General features: G+C 44.5%; 1 protein-coding gene across 10 annotated transcripts in view; it reads left to right on the forward strand.

The window, feature by feature from the left end:
• FOXP1 (forkhead box P1) overlaps positions 1-20,700 on the forward strand; it is a 164,291-nt gene that overhangs the window by 23,532 nt on the left and 120,059 nt on the right. For 5 of the 10 annotated variants that reach the window (XM_086469964.1, XM_086469961.1, XM_086469966.1 and 2 more), the window contains exon 2: positions 8,201-8,206. The exons of the other annotated variants lie outside the window; for them this stretch is intronic. In XM_086469964.1, the coding sequence (XP_086326090.1) occupies positions 8,201-8,206 (6 nt within the window). The remainder of the gene's footprint in view (positions 1-8,200; positions 8,207-20,700) is intronic. 10 annotated transcript variants of the gene reach the window in all.

Below are 20,700 nucleotides of genomic sequence, written 5' to 3' on the forward strand. Positions count from 1 at the left end.
GCTCTGCTTTTTACTGGCAGTACGAAATAGGAGAGATAAGAGTCGCATTCTTCTCATCCAGCAACTGCAGTTGTAGGGGAAGGGTTGAGAAGCGTCCTCTTCTTTGCTTTCCCATGGGGAAACTGGAAGAGATGTGGAAGGTCAAATGGATAGCTGTAGGCTGCGATGCCCAAAAAACAGTGTAAGGACGTGGCTTCAGGTTGTGGTGTATCAGAACAGGGAGATTCAGCATCATGGGACATGTCATGATACAGAGGACTGGGCGATGTGCAGCCCTCGATGGCTCTTCGCGTTGCAGTCACGTACTCTGATTTATGGCATTGGTGGAACAGACTCATTTAAACTATTAAATTTGTTGGTGCGGAAATTAGCTTGAGCAAATAGACAGCCAGCTATAGACTGTTGCCTTGTTTCTCAGAAATACAGCAAAACTACAGGGGACCTTTAAGCAAAGCCCAGCCATTTAATAGTCTAAGTGCTAAGCATCCATTAAAAATACAAAAATTGGTAGTATCTACAGAGCAGTGGGATTTCAGACAGTTGTTCTATGTAGAAATTACGTGGTAAATGTTTATTTTTAAATGTTGACCGCTGCTATTAGGTATTTATGACACTGGAAACGCAACAGAAGGCTAAAAACAACCTGTAATACACCACAACAGCCAAAGGTTGGCTCAGATTAGCCCATAACCACAACTTAAAGAGGGTGTTTTCCTCAATGTTAAACGTTGGAAACCATCTTGCATCACTTGTCAGTGATCAAAAGCTTTGCAAAAGTGGTCACCGCTACACGGGTAGTGTTGGGGATGGAGAAGCAACGAATATAGGAGCTGCAAATGGGCAAGATTCTTCTTAATGAAGTCTCCTGGGGATCGAGGGCCTTCCTTTTGGTTTTATGTACCTTTTTCCTTGTTCTTCTCTTTTCCTTCGTCCTTCAGCTGGGTGGGGTGAGAAGGGCAGTTTTTGGGCAGTGTTTGCAAGTTGTTTCTATGGAGCACCGAAGTGAGAAAACTCCTGAATTTGACACGGTGGCAGAAGGTGGGGCAGGTTCGTGGCTCTGAGGGTAATTCTGAACCCCTCCACCATGGGCCATGTTTTCTTTGGCTGGAGCGTTTGACAAGGCTGACATATTTATGTACAGAGCTAGTATTTAGCTTGGAATTTTACACATGTGAATGATGAACTAAACAGAACTCATTTATTTTTTTCCTTCCCTCTGTAGCTTTTTTTTTCCCTCCCTTTTTTTTTTTTTTTTTCCCCCGAAATGTGAGGTTACATACTGCAGACAAGTCTCAGCATATCCACCCCATGCTTGACCACCAGAATTAATAACTAGCCACATTCCTTGATGATTCTATAGGGATTGGAAGCTAGGCAGCCGAGTTTGCTATGCAAGAGAGTTAATAAAAATTTTCATTGCTGGAGGAAAGCTTATATACAGTAGTCTGTTTGTCCTGTATTTCAACCACCTGAGTCAGAGCCAAAAAAGCAATTGTCTACTACATATTTCAAACAGATGCTGAGGGGTAAAAGGAGTGACTAGAATTCACAGCAATAAAATGCTGGCTCTTTAAGTTCCCTTGAAGGAAGTGAACCCATAAAATTTTTGCTGCTGACTTGTTTGTCCAGTTCTTTGAAGTATTTAACATTAATTTAGTCTGCAAATCATTGCCACCTCAATTTTTCATTGAAGTATCGAAGCCTGCTAAACACATAACCTTGGAGTGCACAAAAAAAATGATTCCTTTAGCAGATATATTCATTTAGCCGTTGTCCATTTGAAAACTTCTTTCTGACGCTGCTGGTGGGGCAGGCTGTAGGTATTTTGCAAAGGAAAACTTTTCAAACAAGTTTATTTTTTATGGCTATTAATTTCACTTGCAGTAGGTAAGTGTATTTTAAGTGGAGGTCTTCCACCCGTTTCCTCCCTGCAGCTCTTTTCTCTTAGTAACACCCATTGCTGTTCTGCATCGGAAACCAGGGTGGGGGGCCAGGACGGTTGTGTTTGATGCAGTCATGGACCGCGCAGAAGTTGTTAAGAGGTTGTAGCCGTTCGGGAGTAGATGTGCCCGTCCTGTGCTCGCCACCGAGCACGTCAGCAGCGGGGCAGGAGGCCGTGGTGGCGTGGGCTGGTGTGCTGGTGGGCACCCTCGGTGCTGCAGGTCCATCTGCGAGCGGTTCGTGGCCTTTGGGCCTGCGCCCAAAATTTCTGAAAATCAGAATGAATTGATGACGGTCCCAGTCGTGCCGAGCGAAGATGAAGGGAGCGTTTCCCCTGTCTCGGATATTCTGTCTTCCAAGCAGTCTTCAGGCTTAGACAGGCAAAATGTCCACGAGGGTCATTCTTGTTGCCTTTTGTGCAAGAAGAACTCAGATTGGTCAGCAAGTGGTGGATGCCGCGGCAAATCAGTGAGATTAGCTGTTGCTATGGGATCCTGATCAACAGGTCAACAGCCTCCTGGGTTTTTTTTTTTCTTCCCCCTTTTTTCCCTCTTTTGGCTTCTTCCATCTAAACTTAAGTTTCTCCCTTCTCCTGAGCCCTGTGCAGTGGGTGATACGGAGGAGAAGACCCCTTGCCCCACCACTGTGGGCTCCAGCAGAGCCGTGCCCAGCCCACAGCGGTGCTGCTGGCACCCAGCGGTGGCACGAGCAGAAGACATCAGCTGCGAGGGGAAGTTTAAAAAAAAATGTCATCAGGCCTAAGTTGGAAAAAAAAATATCGACACAGAGGGTGTCAATTGAAAACCAGCAGGGTGGGAAAGCTACTGGACTGTAGTGGGACTGCAGCAGCCTCAAGGCCCTTCGAATGATCGGTGGCACGCTAGAGATATTGTGAAATGACCTTTTTTATCGGTTCTTGAGTCTTATGTCGTAAGAGTATTCTTTGGAAGAAGCCAAGAGAATCCTTACTTGGGTTTAGATATAAACCTGAGGTGCAAAACAAGGACGTGGGTCTGGACCTGAACTTCTCCGAAGTCTCAGCAGTATTTTAGTCTGGTCTCCCTTTGCACGTGATGGTTTGGAGGACGCGTGTGCGGTGTTAACGGGCAGCACAGCCAGGCTGTAGCCAGTGGGATGTTGGTGATTTGGCATGCTTCCCTGCCCAGCGGGGAAATACTGAATGTTTCTCTAGAGTGTCTTAAGGTTGTTTAAAGACTAAAAGGAATATTTTTTTGTCTTGTTTTCAGCAGCAAAAATTGAACATGAGGCTTCACCAATTTGTAAGTCCACTGATTATATTGAAGAGAGAACGAGAAAGTGTTTGAGCTTAGTTATGCTTAGTAAACAACCAGAGAAAAGGTTTCTTGCATCTAATTCTAATTTTAAACATTTGAAACTCCTTGTCTGTTCATAGTTCATGAGTATTGTTTTCAGTGTTCAACTCTTCTCGTCTCTGTGCTTTAGTTGTCCCATCTGTAAAATCCGGGTGGTGGAGAAGAGGCTTTTTAATTTCATTGAAGGACTTTAAGATCATTTCAGAGGGGGCGTGCGTTGCTAGTAGTTTGCAGGAGAACTTGGGACACGAGCTTAATGAAGGATCACTGGTGAAACACTTATTTTAATTCAAATGCTTCTGGTTAAGACTTTCTCTCCAGCCTGTAAGGTCCCATATTTTACATTCAGTCCCAGCACAGACTTCCTTTGCTCTAGGTCCTGTAGGTAAGCCACAAGAGCAAAATATACTACGGGGCCTCGTACCAAAACTTGAGAGCGGGGAATTTTAAGCATCCAGCTTAATTTTTCATGACTGTGGAACAATGGCCAAGATTGTCTTCTGGGTACAAAGGTGGCCGCTGGGACGACCCCGTTGGCCTCCGCACCGGCGGCTTTGCCCCCTCCGTGGGCTCCAGTTTGGGTCGGGACCGAGCTGTGGCCTGCGGTGGTCGTTTGCATTTCTCCCGCCTTGGAGCGAGATCATTGTGGTGACAAGTTCACGCCAAGAGACGAGGGCTGAGCACGGCTGTCACCCACAGAGCCGCGTTTCGTATCTGCCTGCTGGGGAGCAGCTGCAGGCAGATGAAACCAATAGGGGTAATGGTGATGCTCAATGGGAAAAGAGGATTTTTGAACCTAAAAAGGGCCGGTTATGTATCATAAACCCCTTTTCAACCTTGTAAACTCTTTGAAAGCAGCCCCTCTGCCTCCTCTTTGCTCTTTGGAGCACCAAACATCCAAGCTGGCTCTCTGCTAACAGCAGCAGCTCAGTATGGTGTTTGTAGCCCTCTGGAGGAATGGGGGAAACTTTGAAAAAATCACAATTGGCTATCAAATTTCAGCATTTTTCAATTGTATGCTAACTGCTAAGCAGCAGGCTGGCATCTACGGAGTGTTGAAAAATGCTGTGAATTGGTAATTATGAATTACAGCAGGAGATCCGTTCAGCTTAGTGTTTCCAAAGCCTCGGAGATCAAAAGGTGCCAGTGAGCCAGATAAAGTATTGAGTGGCAGTGAATATGCCAGGCTGCCCGAAACTTAGTTTCACTGTGTAATTTGAGGAAAAAAAAAGTTGTTGCTGAATTTTGGGGGCAGGGAAGAATGTGGATAACATTTCTATTGAGGCATGGACTATTTCCAGGAAAACTAATGAGACTGTAAAACGATTGCTGAGGTGCTTTTAGGTTTTTATATTTTTGTCTGGTTTATCTATTAGTTTACCTGATAGAGCAGTAATTAAATGAAGAAAAGCTGTAAGAAGCAGCAAGACGGCAGGATAAACGATGGCTTGTTCTTTCTTGATTTTCCACCAAACGCAGAGCGATATGACCGTATTGTTTTTTAAGCTGCGAAAGTACGTGTTTCCCTTTTTTGTACTCTTCTTTTCAGCTGTCATTTCCAGGAAATGGCACTGTCAAGTTATATATATATATATATATATATATATATATATATATATATTTCAGATTTCAGCCGGGTCTGGGGAGGCGGGGGGAGAGGGTGTCAGTTCACCCCCAGTTCACAACTGCCAAGTCCCAAGCAAGACAGAGCCTGCGTCCCCCAGGCACCCAGGACCCCTGTGCGTTTGAACTTGGGCTTATGGGTGCTGTTGCAGTGGTAAGGAGCTGGAGTTGTCTCCTGGGTGGGTAGCTCTCAGGCTTTTAAGAGCATCGATAGATAATGATCAAGATTTTGAAGCAGTGGCTATCAAGGGAAGCAAAGGATTTGCAAGCACGCATGGTGCCTAAGCATCCCCTCCAGCTGCTCAAAAAGTCCCAAGAAGAGCGACGTTAATCACTAGTAGAAATAGTCTTATTTTAAGGTGGTGGAAACCTCCTTTGCTTTTGCCGAGCTCTTACCCCGGGAGGAGGGCAGTCTTTGCTGGAGGGCAGCCCATCTGTCTAGGGTGTATCTAGTAAAAATTGAAGATGTTTTTTTCACCTATTTCAAAAGCCTTTCACCAATCCCCGAGATTATTGGCGAAATAAGGGTAGTGGCAGATTCCGTATAACTCTCTTCCCCTTCTGCATCGATTATGTGTCTTTGCGAGGCAGAGCTTTGAGTCGGCTCGCCTTCATTTCTCTTCTGGTTGCTCCCAAGGGAGATAGTCTCTTGGTAATAGGAGCTACATCAGTTCAGAGAAGAATACAGTTTTGTTCCCTTCTCAAATGACATATGACTATCAGGCATCTCATGAGTTCTCTGAGTGGGCACATGAACTGAACCTTTTAGGAGTCTTGGTGATTAATGGCCTGATGGGTAGGAAGCAGATGCTTGTTACAGGTCTCGGGGATCTGCCGGGTGGAATTAAATAGCTGCCATGTTACCGATGCCCTTTTACCCTTCTGAGCTCTCCTGTGAACATCACCAGCGTCGCACGAAAAAGGAAACAAAGTTCATCAAGGGTGGGTTAGGGGATTTTTTTTTTTTTTTACTTGTGTTTTTGGTGCCCGTGTGGTGTTGTGTGGGGTTTTTTTTACAGCACAAAGCACAGGAGGTGTTTTAATTAGCCCTGGTAGGATTGTTGCTTGCCTTATATGAAACCAGTTGTGAAGGAGCATGGGCATGGCTGCGATCCTTGTGTCTCAACCAGGCTTCCAAGGAACAATCTGTAATGCTGCCGGTGTCAGCAGATAGGGCTGGATCCCAGTGCCAATGTCAAGTGGGGATTTTTTCCTAATATGGACAGTAGTCCACAAGGAACTGGATGAAGTCCATCAAACTAACGTCGCCAACAGCTAGTAGAAAGTTTGGCTATGCTCTGCTTGGACCAGCCCCGAGTCAGAGACCAGAAGGTAAAAGGCTTTTTTGCTCCATTACTTGACATCGCGTTGCCAAGCGTAACGTACTAAAAGCACAGACCCAGGGATGCTGACAGAAGGTGATGCCTGTTCACCAATTCACTGTGCAAATAGCTGTACAGTCCTGGCTTTTGCAAGACAAAGCTGTTTGGTTTTGGTTTGTTTTGCTTTGCTTTGGTTTCCGCCAAAGAAGAGCTCAGAGCAGGACCAGAGTGGGTGCTGGCATGCCCATCCAAACTCTTTATTTTCTAAATTTTTGGGACATATGTCCCGCTTTACCTTCTGGCCTAGTACTGATGAAGTTCAAGTGTTCCCACTCACAAAACTTCCAGTTGTCCTAATTTTGATTAATAATGTGAAATTTGTGTGTATCAATTTTTATCTGAGTACTCACTAGCGGACTGTACAACCAGTGCTTTAAACTGGCAGTGACGGCTAATTCCTGGTCAGCAGTAAATGCTGGGTTTGTTTCTAAGGAAAATACTGTGAAGCAAGGGGGTTTGTTGTTTTTTTTTTTAAGTCTTGATGTTCTGTGTTAGACAGACTCTTTTTAAACATGAGCATGTGTTGTTCTTCTTTGATGTTTTTCACAAAGAGGATTCTGCCTTCCACTTTAACAAAAGTCCCATGTTCCTCTTGCGTTGTTTTATGCTGCTAATGATGTTGCTTACTCAAATAAATACCTATGTGCGTGTACATTTAAAATGCAGCATTCCCCTTCAACACACCACTGAAACATAACAGAACTGATCTTCTTTAGCGATCTCCTGTGCCAGAATGTACATGTTTTGAAATTAAAATGGATTCTCCTTATCTTCTCATAGCCCCTTTGATCCATTGCCTGTGGGTGTGTGGTGGCACTAACGACAGAGGACGGGGGGAAGCTTGAGCTTTGCTTGGCGTCATTAGCTCCAGAGCATTAGCAGCATCCCTGTGAGGAACGGCAGTGCTCCCCCTACGCCAGGAGAGCATCCTGCGTTCCCCTGTGCTCCATGCCAGGCGGGATGCTCCCCCTGGAAGTGCCCTGCGCACACGCTGGGCATTTCTGCAGTGCTTTTCCTGGGAAGCTTTTCGGTGTCTTGACAGTGGAAACTTGGTAGGAGTTTCGTGTAGCGATACCTGCTTTCCAGACATCCCCGATCTTTTTCCTTCCTCCGGGTAGCTCATCGCTTCAAGGACTAAACTTGTAGATTAGGCCTGGGTTCATCTGTGCAACCAGCCTGAACCCCTGCGAGAGTTTGCAGGGTTTTGTTTTCCTCGGTTATTCGTTCGGTCCAAGGTATGTCATTTGTAGCTGGTTGCAAGTGGTGAAGCGAATTGCTTGGACCTTTCTGCCGGGGCTCTGCATGCGAGTCCTGTCAAAACCATTCTCCGTGATGAGTCAGTTCCTTTTTTTTTTTTTTTATTTTCCTCCTTTTTTTTTTTTTTTTAATGACGAGCATGCTGCTAGTGTACCCATTAGAGTGTGCAGAGGGATGGCAGAGAAATGAGGATACACATGTGTATGTATCAGATGCTGAAGAGCAGCGTTCTTGTTATAAATATAGCTCAGCTGTGTTCCTTCTTACATTTCAATTTTATAATCCGTTCCAGAAGATTTGGACAAAAATACTGTAGTGTAAGAGAGCATTAGTTTCTGGGTTCTTCAAATAATAATTCTTCGTACGGAAACTAGTAAATAAACCTTTAAAGATGGGCAAGATGACATCTTCCCTAGTTCTAGGAATTGGACTTGGGGTATAGATTTATGAAAGGTAAAATAAAGGACAAGTAGAAGCAGGAGCAGAACTGTGTGTTTTATTTTTTTAGTTTATTGCTAAAATGTATGAATTGTCCTTTTTTGTTTGTTTTATTGGTGTGATTATATATGATCTATCTTTACATGTATACTTTTTAGACCTGGTGGGCCCACTGTGATTAAATGTTTGCTTTGAATACGTGTCCAGCGTGTTAACTTTTCACAGCAGAAAGTTGTTAAATTCATTTTTATACAAGGGAGGCAAAAAAAAAAAAGGGGGGGGGGGGAAGGAGATTGTTAAATGTATGGAAACCCTTATTGGCTGAATTATATAACTGAATTCATTCAACATGCTCGGTGTATCTTGTTCTCCTTTCAGTATTGCCACTCTGTTCATCACCCCTTTTAGTGCTTTAGGCATATGGCATGCAGTACATCCAGGGAAGTGTCAACAATATGGCATATGTTATACATACTGATCTTGATACACCGTAGAAAATAATGGGCCTAACTTTAAAAGGCACGGTGCTAAGAATAGAGCGTGCTGCAACATGCAGACACTGAATCCGCCATGAATGTCATGTTTGAAGACAAAAAGAGCTGTATTTTTCATTACTTTCGTGGCTTGGTTGGTATTTTGGCGTTACTGCGAATGAAAAATATTACGGTCAGATGCGAACAGGCTGGCTCTTCGCCCGCCTGACGCCGGTACCACGGACCCTGCGGAGACTTGGGGGGGGGGGGTCAGCTCGTGCAGAGACGGTGGCAGGGTCGGTGTGGGCGAGAGGGAGCAGGCGGGGAAGGCAGGGGGCTGTGGGACCTGCCCGCCCCGTCCTCCGGTGCCCAGGGCTGCCCGTGTGAGCCGAGGTGGGGACAGGCAGGGACATGTGCTGCCCACACCCGGCCGCAGGAAGAGCGAAGGGGACAGGGATGTCCTGATGGGTTTCCAGGAGTCATTAGAGGGTCGCATGAGCTCACCACTCAGCTCTGTCTCCGTGCTGTATATGAGCCTGCACAAGCAGATTGCTACGCTTAGGTGAAGACCACAGTGGTGGAAATGGGTCTTTCCAAAGACTCTTCCAGAGATCTGCTCGTTAGGATCTGACTGTGGGATCGGGGCTCTCATCTGGACTTGCAGCAGTAAAACGGAAGATGAAACTCCCAGTTTGTCATTTCTGGGTCCTGGACTTAGCTCCCCGTTTCACAGTGAATCTTTCGTCCCAGGAACGCTCATTTTTAAATTAGAAAAAATTTAAACAGAGGGTCCTTTGAAACACTCAGCCTCAAAATTATTCCAGGGAGTTTCCCCTTTGAAATAAATGATCGATACTGTCCTATAGGTGTACGGGTATGTATGTGTCTGCGTTGCTGCTTATTGTGCAGCACTGGCCTGGCTCAGAAGCTGTAACATCTGAAGTGCAGAGAAGCAGTGGCTGGAGAAAGAAATATCTTCTTTCCTACAAAGACCAAATACTTGTTATCTCTATGGCCGTTTTAGCGATTCTTGGTATTTGCAGAACTGTGCAGATCGCCACACGGATAAAATAGAACAACAAAATATTTATTTTTAATCTTTGTTGAATGCTGAATGTTTTGTGCATGTTTATGAGGGTTAAACATTAATAGCAGATGTTGTTAATGAATAGAAGGCTTGAGCCAGCTTCTGAGACCTTTTAGTTAGTACATGAATTTTCTGGTTGATGACAATACTTGTAACATGCCTAATTATGAAGTAGTGTTCTAATCAAGCCTTGAATAACTGAAGAATTTCCCCTCCTCTTTTGCGGTTATTTCAGTGGCACACACACAGATCGCTTCAGTGCCTGTGCTTATTCTTAGTGATTTTTCTTTTCTTAGAACATTCATTGAGGTTTTTCCCCCAAGAAGCACATTTATTTACGCTGGATGTCGGCGCAGGAGCGTGCACGCACAGGCACAGACGGCTACGCGTGCGCGGCGCGCGCGTCCCCTCCATCCCGTCCCCACCAGCAGCTGAACTGGTGCCAGCCTCTGAAGTTGTTGTCACAGTTTGTCACACTTCCAGGTGAAGTACGTGAAAGTGATTATAGGTAATAAATATCTTTTTTTTTAACTTATTGCAGAGGCAGTTTTTCCCCTGTTAATGAGGGTAATTTGACTTGGTTGAAGGATTGCAGTTCTTAAGAATTAATGCAGCAATCCAATTCAAAGATTTAAAGAGATCTAAGATTTTTCACAGGTCGTGTGCTAGTGAATGTGCTCCTATCACATAGCAGCTAATGGACTTGAACAACAGTCTGTCATTTACTGTTACCTCAGTGTATAGCAGCTTTGCCCTTGATAGCGAGTATACTTTCCCAGCAGTGCAGGTTATTTAGTGGTGTGGTATATTTGTAACACTTTTAAGAGACAGGATCCTATTTCTAGCAGCCCTCATTACTGGACAAAGCGAGGTTACCTTTCGGACTTTCTTAATTACGTGTTTGCGTCCTAATCTGCACGAGCCTAAAGTGTTTTATGCTCTAATAGGCAACTCCTCATTTTTGGGGAATTTGTCTCTATACACATATAGAAAATAATTTCTGTACTGCATTTTGCCTCTATCAATGCTTAAAGGTTAATTACATAAATAGGGAAGTTTTAGGCACTAGTCTCCGTAAGATCCCGTTATTTTTAAGGATGCATTATTACCTTTTAACAGTGTTTCGTAGTGACTTATTTGTAAATGCTGTTGGAAGTGCTCTAATTTCTTGATCCTATTATGTTCCTGGATATGAAAAATCCTATTTTAAGGTAATTAGAAGGATTCTCTTCTATTTAAATGTGTGTTCTCTAGACAGTGTCACTCTATACTCTGCGCACAAGAACCTTTGTTCCTTAATTAGAAGAAGGACTAGAGCTCATTAATTGTGGGCACAAAGTGATGTCTGCTCAAATGGAGGAGCAATAATACAGTTTAAATAATGATTGATCCTACATTTTAAGTCTTATACTATTTCATACTGGTAGTCATAAATAAGCAACATACAATGCAGGTTGCAAAGCATTGTGTTAAGATTTTTATTGAAAGATCTCTTTTTGCAAGGATAAACCTCTGTCGGGCACAATAAATAAAGGATGGATGGTACATACACAGCGTCTGCCATTTAGGAGAGTCAGCATTTGTCAACAGTCGCTCCATAGTGATAGCTGAGGGACTGGAGTTAACTCCACCCCATACTTTAGAAAATGAAATAATTGTGGTAGCTGCGCAGTCAAAAGCAGTTTGGATCTCGGCCTTACAGAGCTATTATTGTGATGAAAAGAATATTTTAATTACTGTTCGCAAACAGGATGAGTTACAAATGTTTGAGTATTTTCCAGGGCGGTGTTCTGGAGGATGGAGACAAGTGTGCTTTGTCCCCTGAATTTTACCGTCTCCCTGCCATCCCCTTGGGAGAAGAAGGACAGGCTTGGGGAGTTAAACCCAACACCCTTTACCAAAAGGCTTGTATTTGTATGACGGCCACAGAGCAGGGGTGGTCTGAGACGTGCCCCACGCATCGCCCAAAAGGCAGGGCGAGCTCCCAGCGAAGGCCCTTCCCAAAAATCAGGAGCACGTTGGCACTGAGCTTTGCAGTCCTGCAGCCAGGGTGAGATGCTGGGACAGCGTCTTTGTGGGTTTGGATTTGGGTCTTTTGTCATCTGAAGCTTTCCAAAAGTCAGGGCTGGGGCGGGCAGGTCACTGGGCTGGTTGTGCATCATTCGAGGGCGATGCCTCTCGGGCTCCCCAGCCTGCCTCTCCGTCTCCTCTGCAAACCCAGCCGTGCCTGCTCCTCTCCTTGCCCCACCTTGCCTCAAAGTCTGATTTTTCCAGCCCTAATGAAACCCCGCATTAACAAGGCGAGAGCGTTTCCTGCGTGAAGAATAGGAAAGTTGGAAGATGGAATCATTAGGCTTGTTTTTCCTGCTAATAGTTTCACAAATCAAAATGGTGAATGCTAGAACACGGTATATATTTCGCTCAAAGCGTATCGGCACTGAAAGAACCCCAGAAAATGGGTGTTTTCTTGATCACCTTCTCTGCTGTATTCCTCTTGGTGGGAAAGAAAAATAGTTTTTAAAAGATAAAAAACCTGTTCTTCAATTGACTATGCAAAAATCTTACTGCAGTATTTATTCCAAACCTGCACACATAATGTTCAGTCAAGGAGAAAACAGCAAAAAACAGTTGTTGATGGACTTAGCAGAGAACTGGATTAAATAAGCATTAGTCTACTGAAGCTGATTACAGGAATATGAAAATGCAGTATCTTAATGGTACATATTTTCATGTGGCAGCTCAGTTGCCTTTCATTTTGCAGCTAATATGTCTATTCTTATGAGTCATTTACTTCTTTAATTACCTTTTGCAGGCAAGGCACCATGGTATATTAATGTGAATGATTTTTACTGCCAGTTTATCATACAATGCCCCAGAAGTTGAAAGGCGTAATTGACTTGGAAGAGCAGCTCATGAAGGAAACAATATTTAGTTGACAGTTTTCCTTGTACTCTCTGTTGACGTTTATGAGTTTACACTATGCTAAAGGAGTAATAAACACAATTTTCTTTCAATAACAGGAAAGAGTTGCTTTTAAAATACATTTGTGGAAAACAGATTCGTTCATTTCTTGAATAATATAAAATAATGCGCTTCCAGTGATGAGATGTATATAAGATTGTCAATTGAATTAAACCTCAGAAGGTGCATTTATAACCTGCCTTAGAGCGTTAAAAGATATTAGGGTGCATATGAATCGAATCAATTTAATGAATATTTAAATTATACACAGATTTGGATAAATCATATTCAGATCCGCGTGTTAGATTATTCGGCGGCCTTCTCTTGCCGTCGAGTGCGAAAGTTTGAAGTGAGAATTCGAGGGACGGAGGCTCTGTTTCTGGAGATGGAAGACCACTCGTCAGAAAGCTCTTGATAAACCCCCGTTGGGGGATTATTGGGGAAACTTTCTATAACTTTCCTGAAGCCACAGGCTTGAGGAAGGTTTAAAACCAGCTTTGCAATCCGTCAAAGTCCGTTTTCTTCTGGAACGCTACTTTTATTGAAATGACCTTGTCAAATCGCAAGTTCATTTTTCCAAGCATCCCCAGGACCGTGCGCAGGTATGATTAATCATCCCGTCCCGCTTTAATTAATTTAAAGGCGCCCCTGCCTAGGGCGGGAGCGGGAAGCCGGCTGGCGAGGCGAGCGCTTCCTCGCTCGGCTTGCAGAGAGTTAAACTTTTCACAGTTTTCCCCGATTGTTTGCAGTTCAGCCCTCTGCAACATAATGAAAGTTTTCTAGCCATCTGTTGTGAAGCTGGCGGTGAGCAAGGCCAGTATATCCAAACAAAGTGCTGGCCTGCTGTAAACTGAACCTGTCAGTTGAGCATAGCTGGGCTGACCTCCCCGCGGCGCGGGGCAGCCGGCGGTACCAGGCACTGGCTGCCTGCTCGGCTTCCAGGGGAACTACTTGGGGGGACCGTGTTTACTTTTTCCACTTAGCGTTCCTCCCACAGGCTTGAACGAGTTTATACTAAATCTTTAAATTGACACTGGGTTTTGGTTGGGTTTTTGTGTGTGTGTGTGTGTGTGTGTGTGATTTTTTTTTTTTTTTTTCCTATTCTGAACTTTTTCTTTTTTTTCTCGTTCCGGGGATACCCAAAAAATTATTAAAAGGCCACAGTTGCTGGCATTTGAGCTTTTTGGAGGTGACGTGGGGGGACACAGGACAACTCAGTGCGTGCGTGCGTGCTGGTGAGATGGTCTCTCAACAGAAAGAGGCATGTTCCCAAGTATCCCAGCCTGCTTTCTAGCTCCTATTGTTCCCTTTGTTCTGTATTATTTGAGATCAGTTACTCATTTGCTTCTGAAGATTGGGAATAACAGGCAAGGTAGAGCACAGCAACCAGCGTCTATTGTCTTCCTGTGAACCACAGTTGCATCCAGGAGTGGCTGGAGCAGCCTTCCTCCTGCTTCTGTTTGCTTCTGCCCCGGGGGGTTGGTAGTTTCAGCACAAGGTACTAGAGAATTTGAAACTTTCTGAGCAGAATTGCGAAGATCACACTGGAAATGCCCTTTACTTGCAGGGCGGTGGGGTTGGGGGTTGTTTTCCTTTCTCGTTGGTACTTAATACACTCTGGTTTGGCCTCCCCTCCTCTGCCTCTGTGCATTTGTGCTTTTTTCCAGGCTGGTTCCTCAAATTGCCTTCACTTTTTCCTTCCTACATCAATACTAGTTTATTTATTCCTGTTTGTCTGGGAGGCAATACATGTCATTTCGCTGCTAATATTCACCCAGTGCAGGTATTTTTAACCATTTTTAAGAATGACAAGAAAACTCGAAGCGCCTGTGCCAGGAAATGGGTGTTAGGTATTACCTGTTTTCAGTGTTTGTTTTTTGGACTAGACCTACAGTAAATACCTTTATGCTACCGCTATTGCCAAAATCACTCTTTCTGCTTTGTTTTCTACGCTTGTACTGTACCTGCTCGTCGGTCCTTGGCTGGTTTCAAGTGTGTTTTACTTACCTCATGGTTCTTGGAAAGCAAGCCTGATTCTCGGTGACCCCAAATGCTGCAGTTCTCAGTCAGGAGGAGTTTTGCCCGAGGAAGAGCTGCCGAATTTGTGCTGTGTGCGAAACCAAGCTGCGCCTTTGGAGAAGCGTATCGCAGCCAGTCCGTATCTTCACAGTGTGTGGCAAATGCACTGGAAGCTCTGGAAGGGCAGTAAAAGCCATTACAAGTTGTACTTTACCTTTCCAGAAGACCTCAACAAGGGCTTGTGCTGGTCCCCACCGGGAGGGTGGGAGTGCCCAGGTGAGGGGATGCAGGGATGCGGTGTTTCAGGTTATGTCCCCTGCCATGTGTTTTTGTAGCAAAAGGAGTAAGACAGTGGTGAAAACCACTCAATTTTAAATTAAAATGACTGCACTTTACTGGAAAACTCCATCCAGCTCTGATCTGTTTGTAAGGTGACTGACACATAAAGTGCTTTTTGTTTTAAGGTAGAGGAAAATGCATTCAGGATAGAGTTTCTGGTATAAATGTCAGGTGCAACGCAGTGCATGCTCACTCAAAAAGTCAAGCAGATAACCTTGGCATTTAGGGACATTGCCTTGTATAAAATGAAATTGTATTTTGTTTTTAAAAAGGAGGACTACATTAAGAGGTCACCTATTAGCTGTGTTTTTCCTAGCTGTCTGAAACTCAGCTCTACTGTCTATTAAACTCAAACCACTGTGTAAACATTCCTGTGTTGTTCCTGGTCTCTACAATGGCCAAGGGGATCGGGTTTCACCTGCCTGCACATCTTCAAGCAATTAAAGCAATTAGCTTGAAGCCATTTCACATTCAAGGTCTACTGTGACATTCAAGTCCAGAAGAAGTCTAGGGGAGACGCAGAAAGAAGACTGTCGAAGGGCCACTGCGCGGCACACGCACACAGTAACCTGCGAGGGGGGTTTTGGACTTAGAGCGGCTTCCAAATGCGGTCGGGAGGCTTTGCAGCGGGCACGCAGAGTTGCTGCTGCGAAAGGGAAAAGCTGAAGAAAAAGCACCGAATGGTCCTTTAAATCATACCCAAGTTTTGCCTGTTTTGCTCTGGGAAGGGAGGGGGAGAAGGGAGAAGGGAGGAGAGAGGAATAGCAACACGATTTGGAACGATAGTTGTGTGAAATAATACGGTGTTGGTCTTATTTACTGACGTTTCTCCTGGCGTGGGGATCATATTGTTCTTCTCATTTAGGTGGGGATTTATATTTGGTGTTTACATTGTAAAACGGCCCTCATTCTGGCTAATGTATCCGTTACAATGACATTCAGCGTTGAGTTTAGTGATTCCAGCAGTAAGTCTTGAAAGCTGCTATTTTTTAAAAGGTTGGAGCAGATTAGTGGTGACCTTAAAAGATTAAACTAGTACAGTTTAAAGATAAATAATCAGCCTTTAGCACATTAGATAGCTACATAAGCATGACAGAAGGTGACTTTCTTACAACAGTTTCAGAATCCAGGAAGCATTTTTACGTTTGTAACTTGACTGAGGCAGGGAATGGTGTTTTGCAGAAAGCAAGACATAAACTGATTGCACCGCTTCAAATTGGTTAATACAGTTTTAAATCCGCAAGTTTTTCTGTTGGTTTTGTTATGCAGAAGAGGCTAATTTTAAAAGCTATGCCTGCTGCAAAAGAAGATCTTGCTTTGCGGTCCCGGAGGGTGTTCTTAATCAGAAATAACCGCAGGCTAAATTATAATGTGGAATCCTGCTGCCCTTTAACCTAACACTGCTGCTCGTTCGGTGTTTGTTAACAAACAGCTCTAAGTACAAAATTGTTTGAGAATTACTTTTTCATTATATTTGCTGACTTCAATTAGAATAAGAAGCTTAGTTGGGGAAGAAAAATTAAAAATGTATGGGTTTGCAGAGAAAGTTTCAGCAATTGTTTCCCAGCAAGTGCCGTCTTTGGTACATATCTGCGGACTCTGTGGCACACGTAATTCAATTTAAATAAAATTATCTTCTGAACTAATATTTCTGCACTGGTGGGAGAGGCAGAGCTCAAGAGCATCCCAGGACTCAGCCCTCTGAAAGACGCACAAGCTAAAATGGTGGCAGGGGCTGAGGCCAGGACCCCTCCGGCGCCTTGCGGGGGGATGCGATTCCCCCGTTTCCTAACGAAGAGGCACGGATTCCCCATCCCTGTGATGTTTTGGAGGGCTAAGCTAGATGCAAGTGGCACGGTGTCCTGTTTTTATTTCACTTTGAATAACACGTTATTGAAACGTACACTCGGCAAATTAATTGGTGAGTGGAAGGGAAGAACTGCTGAGTTGGTAGAAGATGGCACAAGCCCTCCTCTTTTTTTTTTTCCCCCCTTAAGTTTACATGCCGGAGCGGAAATGCTGTGGTACTCAGAAAGGAGGTGATGCCTCTGTAAAGCAGATCTTTCAATTTTTTTTTTTTTTTTTTCCTAGCTTAGTCTTCTGTTTCTATGATCTGCCTTTTGAACTGTTTTTGTGGCTGATCAGTTCCACCTAATATGTCTCTTGATTTCTGCTATTGTAATACTCAGACGACATGCTGTTCTCTTCATTTTTATAAGCTTTAGATGCTCCTGCCTGTCATACTCTGGCGGTTTATCTTCAGCGTCTGGATTTGCTTTCAGACTTGCATGTCTATCAAGCTGCTGTTGCTTTGAATGTGAGATCAAAAGAAGATGAATTCCAGTAAAAAATTTCCTTGTATGAAGAAAAGATTGGGGGCCTATGTAAACATCCCACTGACAGCTCCCAATGAGTTATTTTAGCAGAGCATTAGCACCCAGAATGACAGACAGTCCAAGACTACATGCTAAATAACAAATCAGTCCCTTCAGTGGCAGCAGCACGTTGCCACAACAGCAATACATTTTCTAAAGGAATCCTGTTCCTCTTTTTTATTGAATATGGCTGTTCGACTGCTCATCTCTTCACGAGCTGCCTTCGAGTGCCAGCCCCAGTTTACTTTTTCTTGACAATATCTGTGTCATGTCACCAATATGACAGAAGACAGGGCTTTGATAATTGGGTGGGGAGACGGTTAGTTAGTCATCTCGAGTTAAATAGGTAGTTTGTTGTAGGGAGGGGAAGGAGGCGACGGAGAAGGGGAAGCATCTGTCTGAATGCTAAACGCACGCTTTTGGAGATGGCTGGATGCAAGTCCTGCGCCCGAGACAAGTTGCATTTTTTGGGTGGTTGTTTATATTTCAATTCACGCAGTTAGAGAAAATAGCTCTGAAGCCCAGCCAGCCTCGCAAGCCGGTTTTAAGAGCAAGTTACAGCACTGTAGAGGGTAGGAAAGTCAAGCTTGGCTGAACTTATGTGCAAATACGAATTTGCCTAGATGCAGAAGCGAGGTGTGCTTTTTGCGGCTGTTTGGTCTAGTTGGGGACATAATTAGTTCTGCATGTTCCTGCTTACAGGCGGGGAATTTAATCACGCAGAATTGCTAGATTTTTGCGCTTGGTGTGGTGCTAAACCCAACTTTGGAGATTACCTGCGAGCTCCAGCCGATCTCGCCACTTGGCGAGGGAAGAATTAGGGAAGGAATGCTTTGCGGTTTCTTTGTCATTTAGTAAAAGCAGAGGTTGCTACTGTGGAGGCAGAGAGACCCGGTGGCTGCCGGCGAAGGGCAGTGCTCCAGCGCCGTCTCCCTCCAGCCTGCGCTCCGGCTGCACAGCACTTCCTGTTTATTCAAACATCTTTTTACCATTCTTCAGCCCCCGCTTCACAGAAACAGCCAGAAACCCATCTCCAGCGCGAAGACGGAAATCTAAAGGCAGACAGTAAGAGCTTACTCTGTTAAACTCTTCATTTTCTCTGCGAGCGCTCAGAGAACAAGGAGCGCGCAGGCAGGGCTGAACTTTTAACTTGCTGCCTTGCGCGGGCAGCTTGGCAGCGCAGGAGAGGGGAATCGCTGAGGTTTAAAGCAAAAGACGCCGGTTCAGGTTGTTTACGGCGGCGTTGACAACGAGGGTGGGTTTTTTGGCACGGTTTCGGAGAGCCCTGGCGAGGACGATGTCCTCTTTCGGGGCGCCCTTCGCCTTGCGATGCCCCCCCCCCCCCGTCACCGTCCCCGCTGCTCGCCGGGTGCTGTGGCTTCTCCTTGCGCTTGCACAAGTGGCAAAAAAAAAAAACCCAAACAACCCCAAAAGCCAACAAACTCCCCCCCCCAGAGGAAACGTGGCTGCTGTTCTGGGCAGCAAAAGGCAGAGGTGCAAGCCCGCCGAGTCGCTTTTTGTTTTCGGCAAATTGTTTGCACCGTGGCTCTGGCACCGCTTGCGAACCAGCCTCGCTAATATTTGTACCAATTTCATGCTAATAAAAATCAGGCTGCTGAGACAAGCATGGCTATTATCTCATTCATATTACTATTGTTTAGACCTGTGGTACTACAAAAGGAAAGGGAAAGCGTGCTCACGCCGGGTAATGGTTGTTAACTTCTCACGTGAGGGATTTTCTCTGCAGTTTTTCAGTATTAATGATTGTTGTAGGAATGGTCTTCGGGGGTTGTTGGAAGATAGCGTAGATCCTCAGGGTAATCCGTGTTGCAACACGTAGGCTGGATTTTTTCCTCTCTGTTCAAGTGACTTAAAAATCTACTTGATATTTCTTGGTTCTTTCTCCCCACTCAAAAGTCCACTGGAATAGCAGGTAACTTTTTTTTGTTAAGCATTCGTGGTGCTCATATAGTGTGAAACATAAGAGAAAATGGAAAATATGCTGCCTGCCCTATGGAGAAAACCCATCCTTCTCGAGGCTTTTCCTGCCTCTCTGAGGTCCAAATACATTTTAGAATTTTAAACTGTAAACCCCCGTCTTCCTAGAAAAGAGAGTGAGCGAGAGAGAAATCAAGCTGTGTGTTCAGCCAAACCGCAAGTACAACAAACATATTTTTAAAATATATTGCTAGTCTGGCTTTTTAATGTTCAGAAGTTGTTCTACTTTGCAGAAAAAAAATGGTGTTTGCAACTGCCTTAAGGACAATTTGTTTAACAGTAGGAGTAATTGCATGGGGAAAATGGAAAGAGTGACTGAAGTTATTTACTCAGATGTTAGTGTAGGTGTGGGGCAGAAAACTCACTGTGGGAACAGTGGGCTGCTTTTCTTGGTATCTTAGTCTATTTGATGACCATCAAATTTCCCAGCTCACTGGTTTTGTTTTTTCTGGATGGCATGTTTGATTATTTATCAGAAGGGAAAGGGAGTAGCTGAAGCAAATAAACATGTGACCGAGCTGTGTTTTGTTTTCCACTCAGAAGGCCGTGCCCTTTAACAGATATACAGAAAATAATAAACGTATTGTTTTATGATAAAAGGAAATTATGTGTATCTTTTTTTTTTTTTTAGCGAGGCCATTAACCCCTTGTGTTCGGTGGTCTCCGCCTTCTGGCAGCTTATTGGGTTTGCAGCTGGGAATTAAAGGCACTTAAAAACCCCCTCTTGTGTGGAACATTTCCAGGGATTACTGCTTCACCCCTTTGGATTTGCTGGATTTACTCCGTAGTCATTTCTGCCTCAGCACATCCCCGGTCCTACTTGGGGTACGACTGACTAGATGAGAGGTGCTTTGCATTCGTAGAAGGGTGCTGACTTCTGAAGAAAACCTTGGAGAGTGCTGCTGGGATCTTTTTGGTGGTGTCTGTGCAGCGCGAGGGGTTGCAGCTGTATTTGGTCCGTTACAGACAGCGTCAGTTTATGTGATTCTTTTTTAAATGCCAGGTGTCTAGGATGTAGCGTGTAGTATTTCCTTTGTAATACCAGCTTAGTACAATGCTCATTATCTTCCCTGGAAGAAAAAAAAAAAAAAACACCACCCTATAAACTAAATCACTGTCAGAAAGTAAAATACAGGTTTGCCTCATCTCTGGGAAGCATGTTGCATGCTTTAGCTGCTTTTATGGGATTAAAAGAAACAAGTTAAGACTGTCATGCACATGAAAGGAAACTGAGATGTGGTTTGTTTCACATTGTGCAGGTAGGTATAAATTTAATAGACTGACTTGCTTTCAAAATCTCTCTTTGTCTCCCCGAATCGCATGTCAGTTCCAGCACGTTGATGAGCTCCGCGGTCCGTAATAGCGCCTGACTGCCGCTGCCCCGCAGGTGCCTGTATCGGCAGGAGGGTCGTCCTCCTCCTCGGGGACGTCGGTTCCCTCTATGGAACGGCTTCAGATCAAAAAAAATGAAAA

Source organism: Leptosomus discolor, chromosome 9 (assembly GCF_034619465.1).
Source record: "Leptosomus discolor isolate bLepDis1 chromosome 9, bLepDis1.hap2, whole genome shotgun sequence".
Lineage (NCBI taxonomy): Eukaryota > Metazoa > Chordata > Aves > Leptosomiformes > Leptosomidae > Leptosomus > Leptosomus discolor.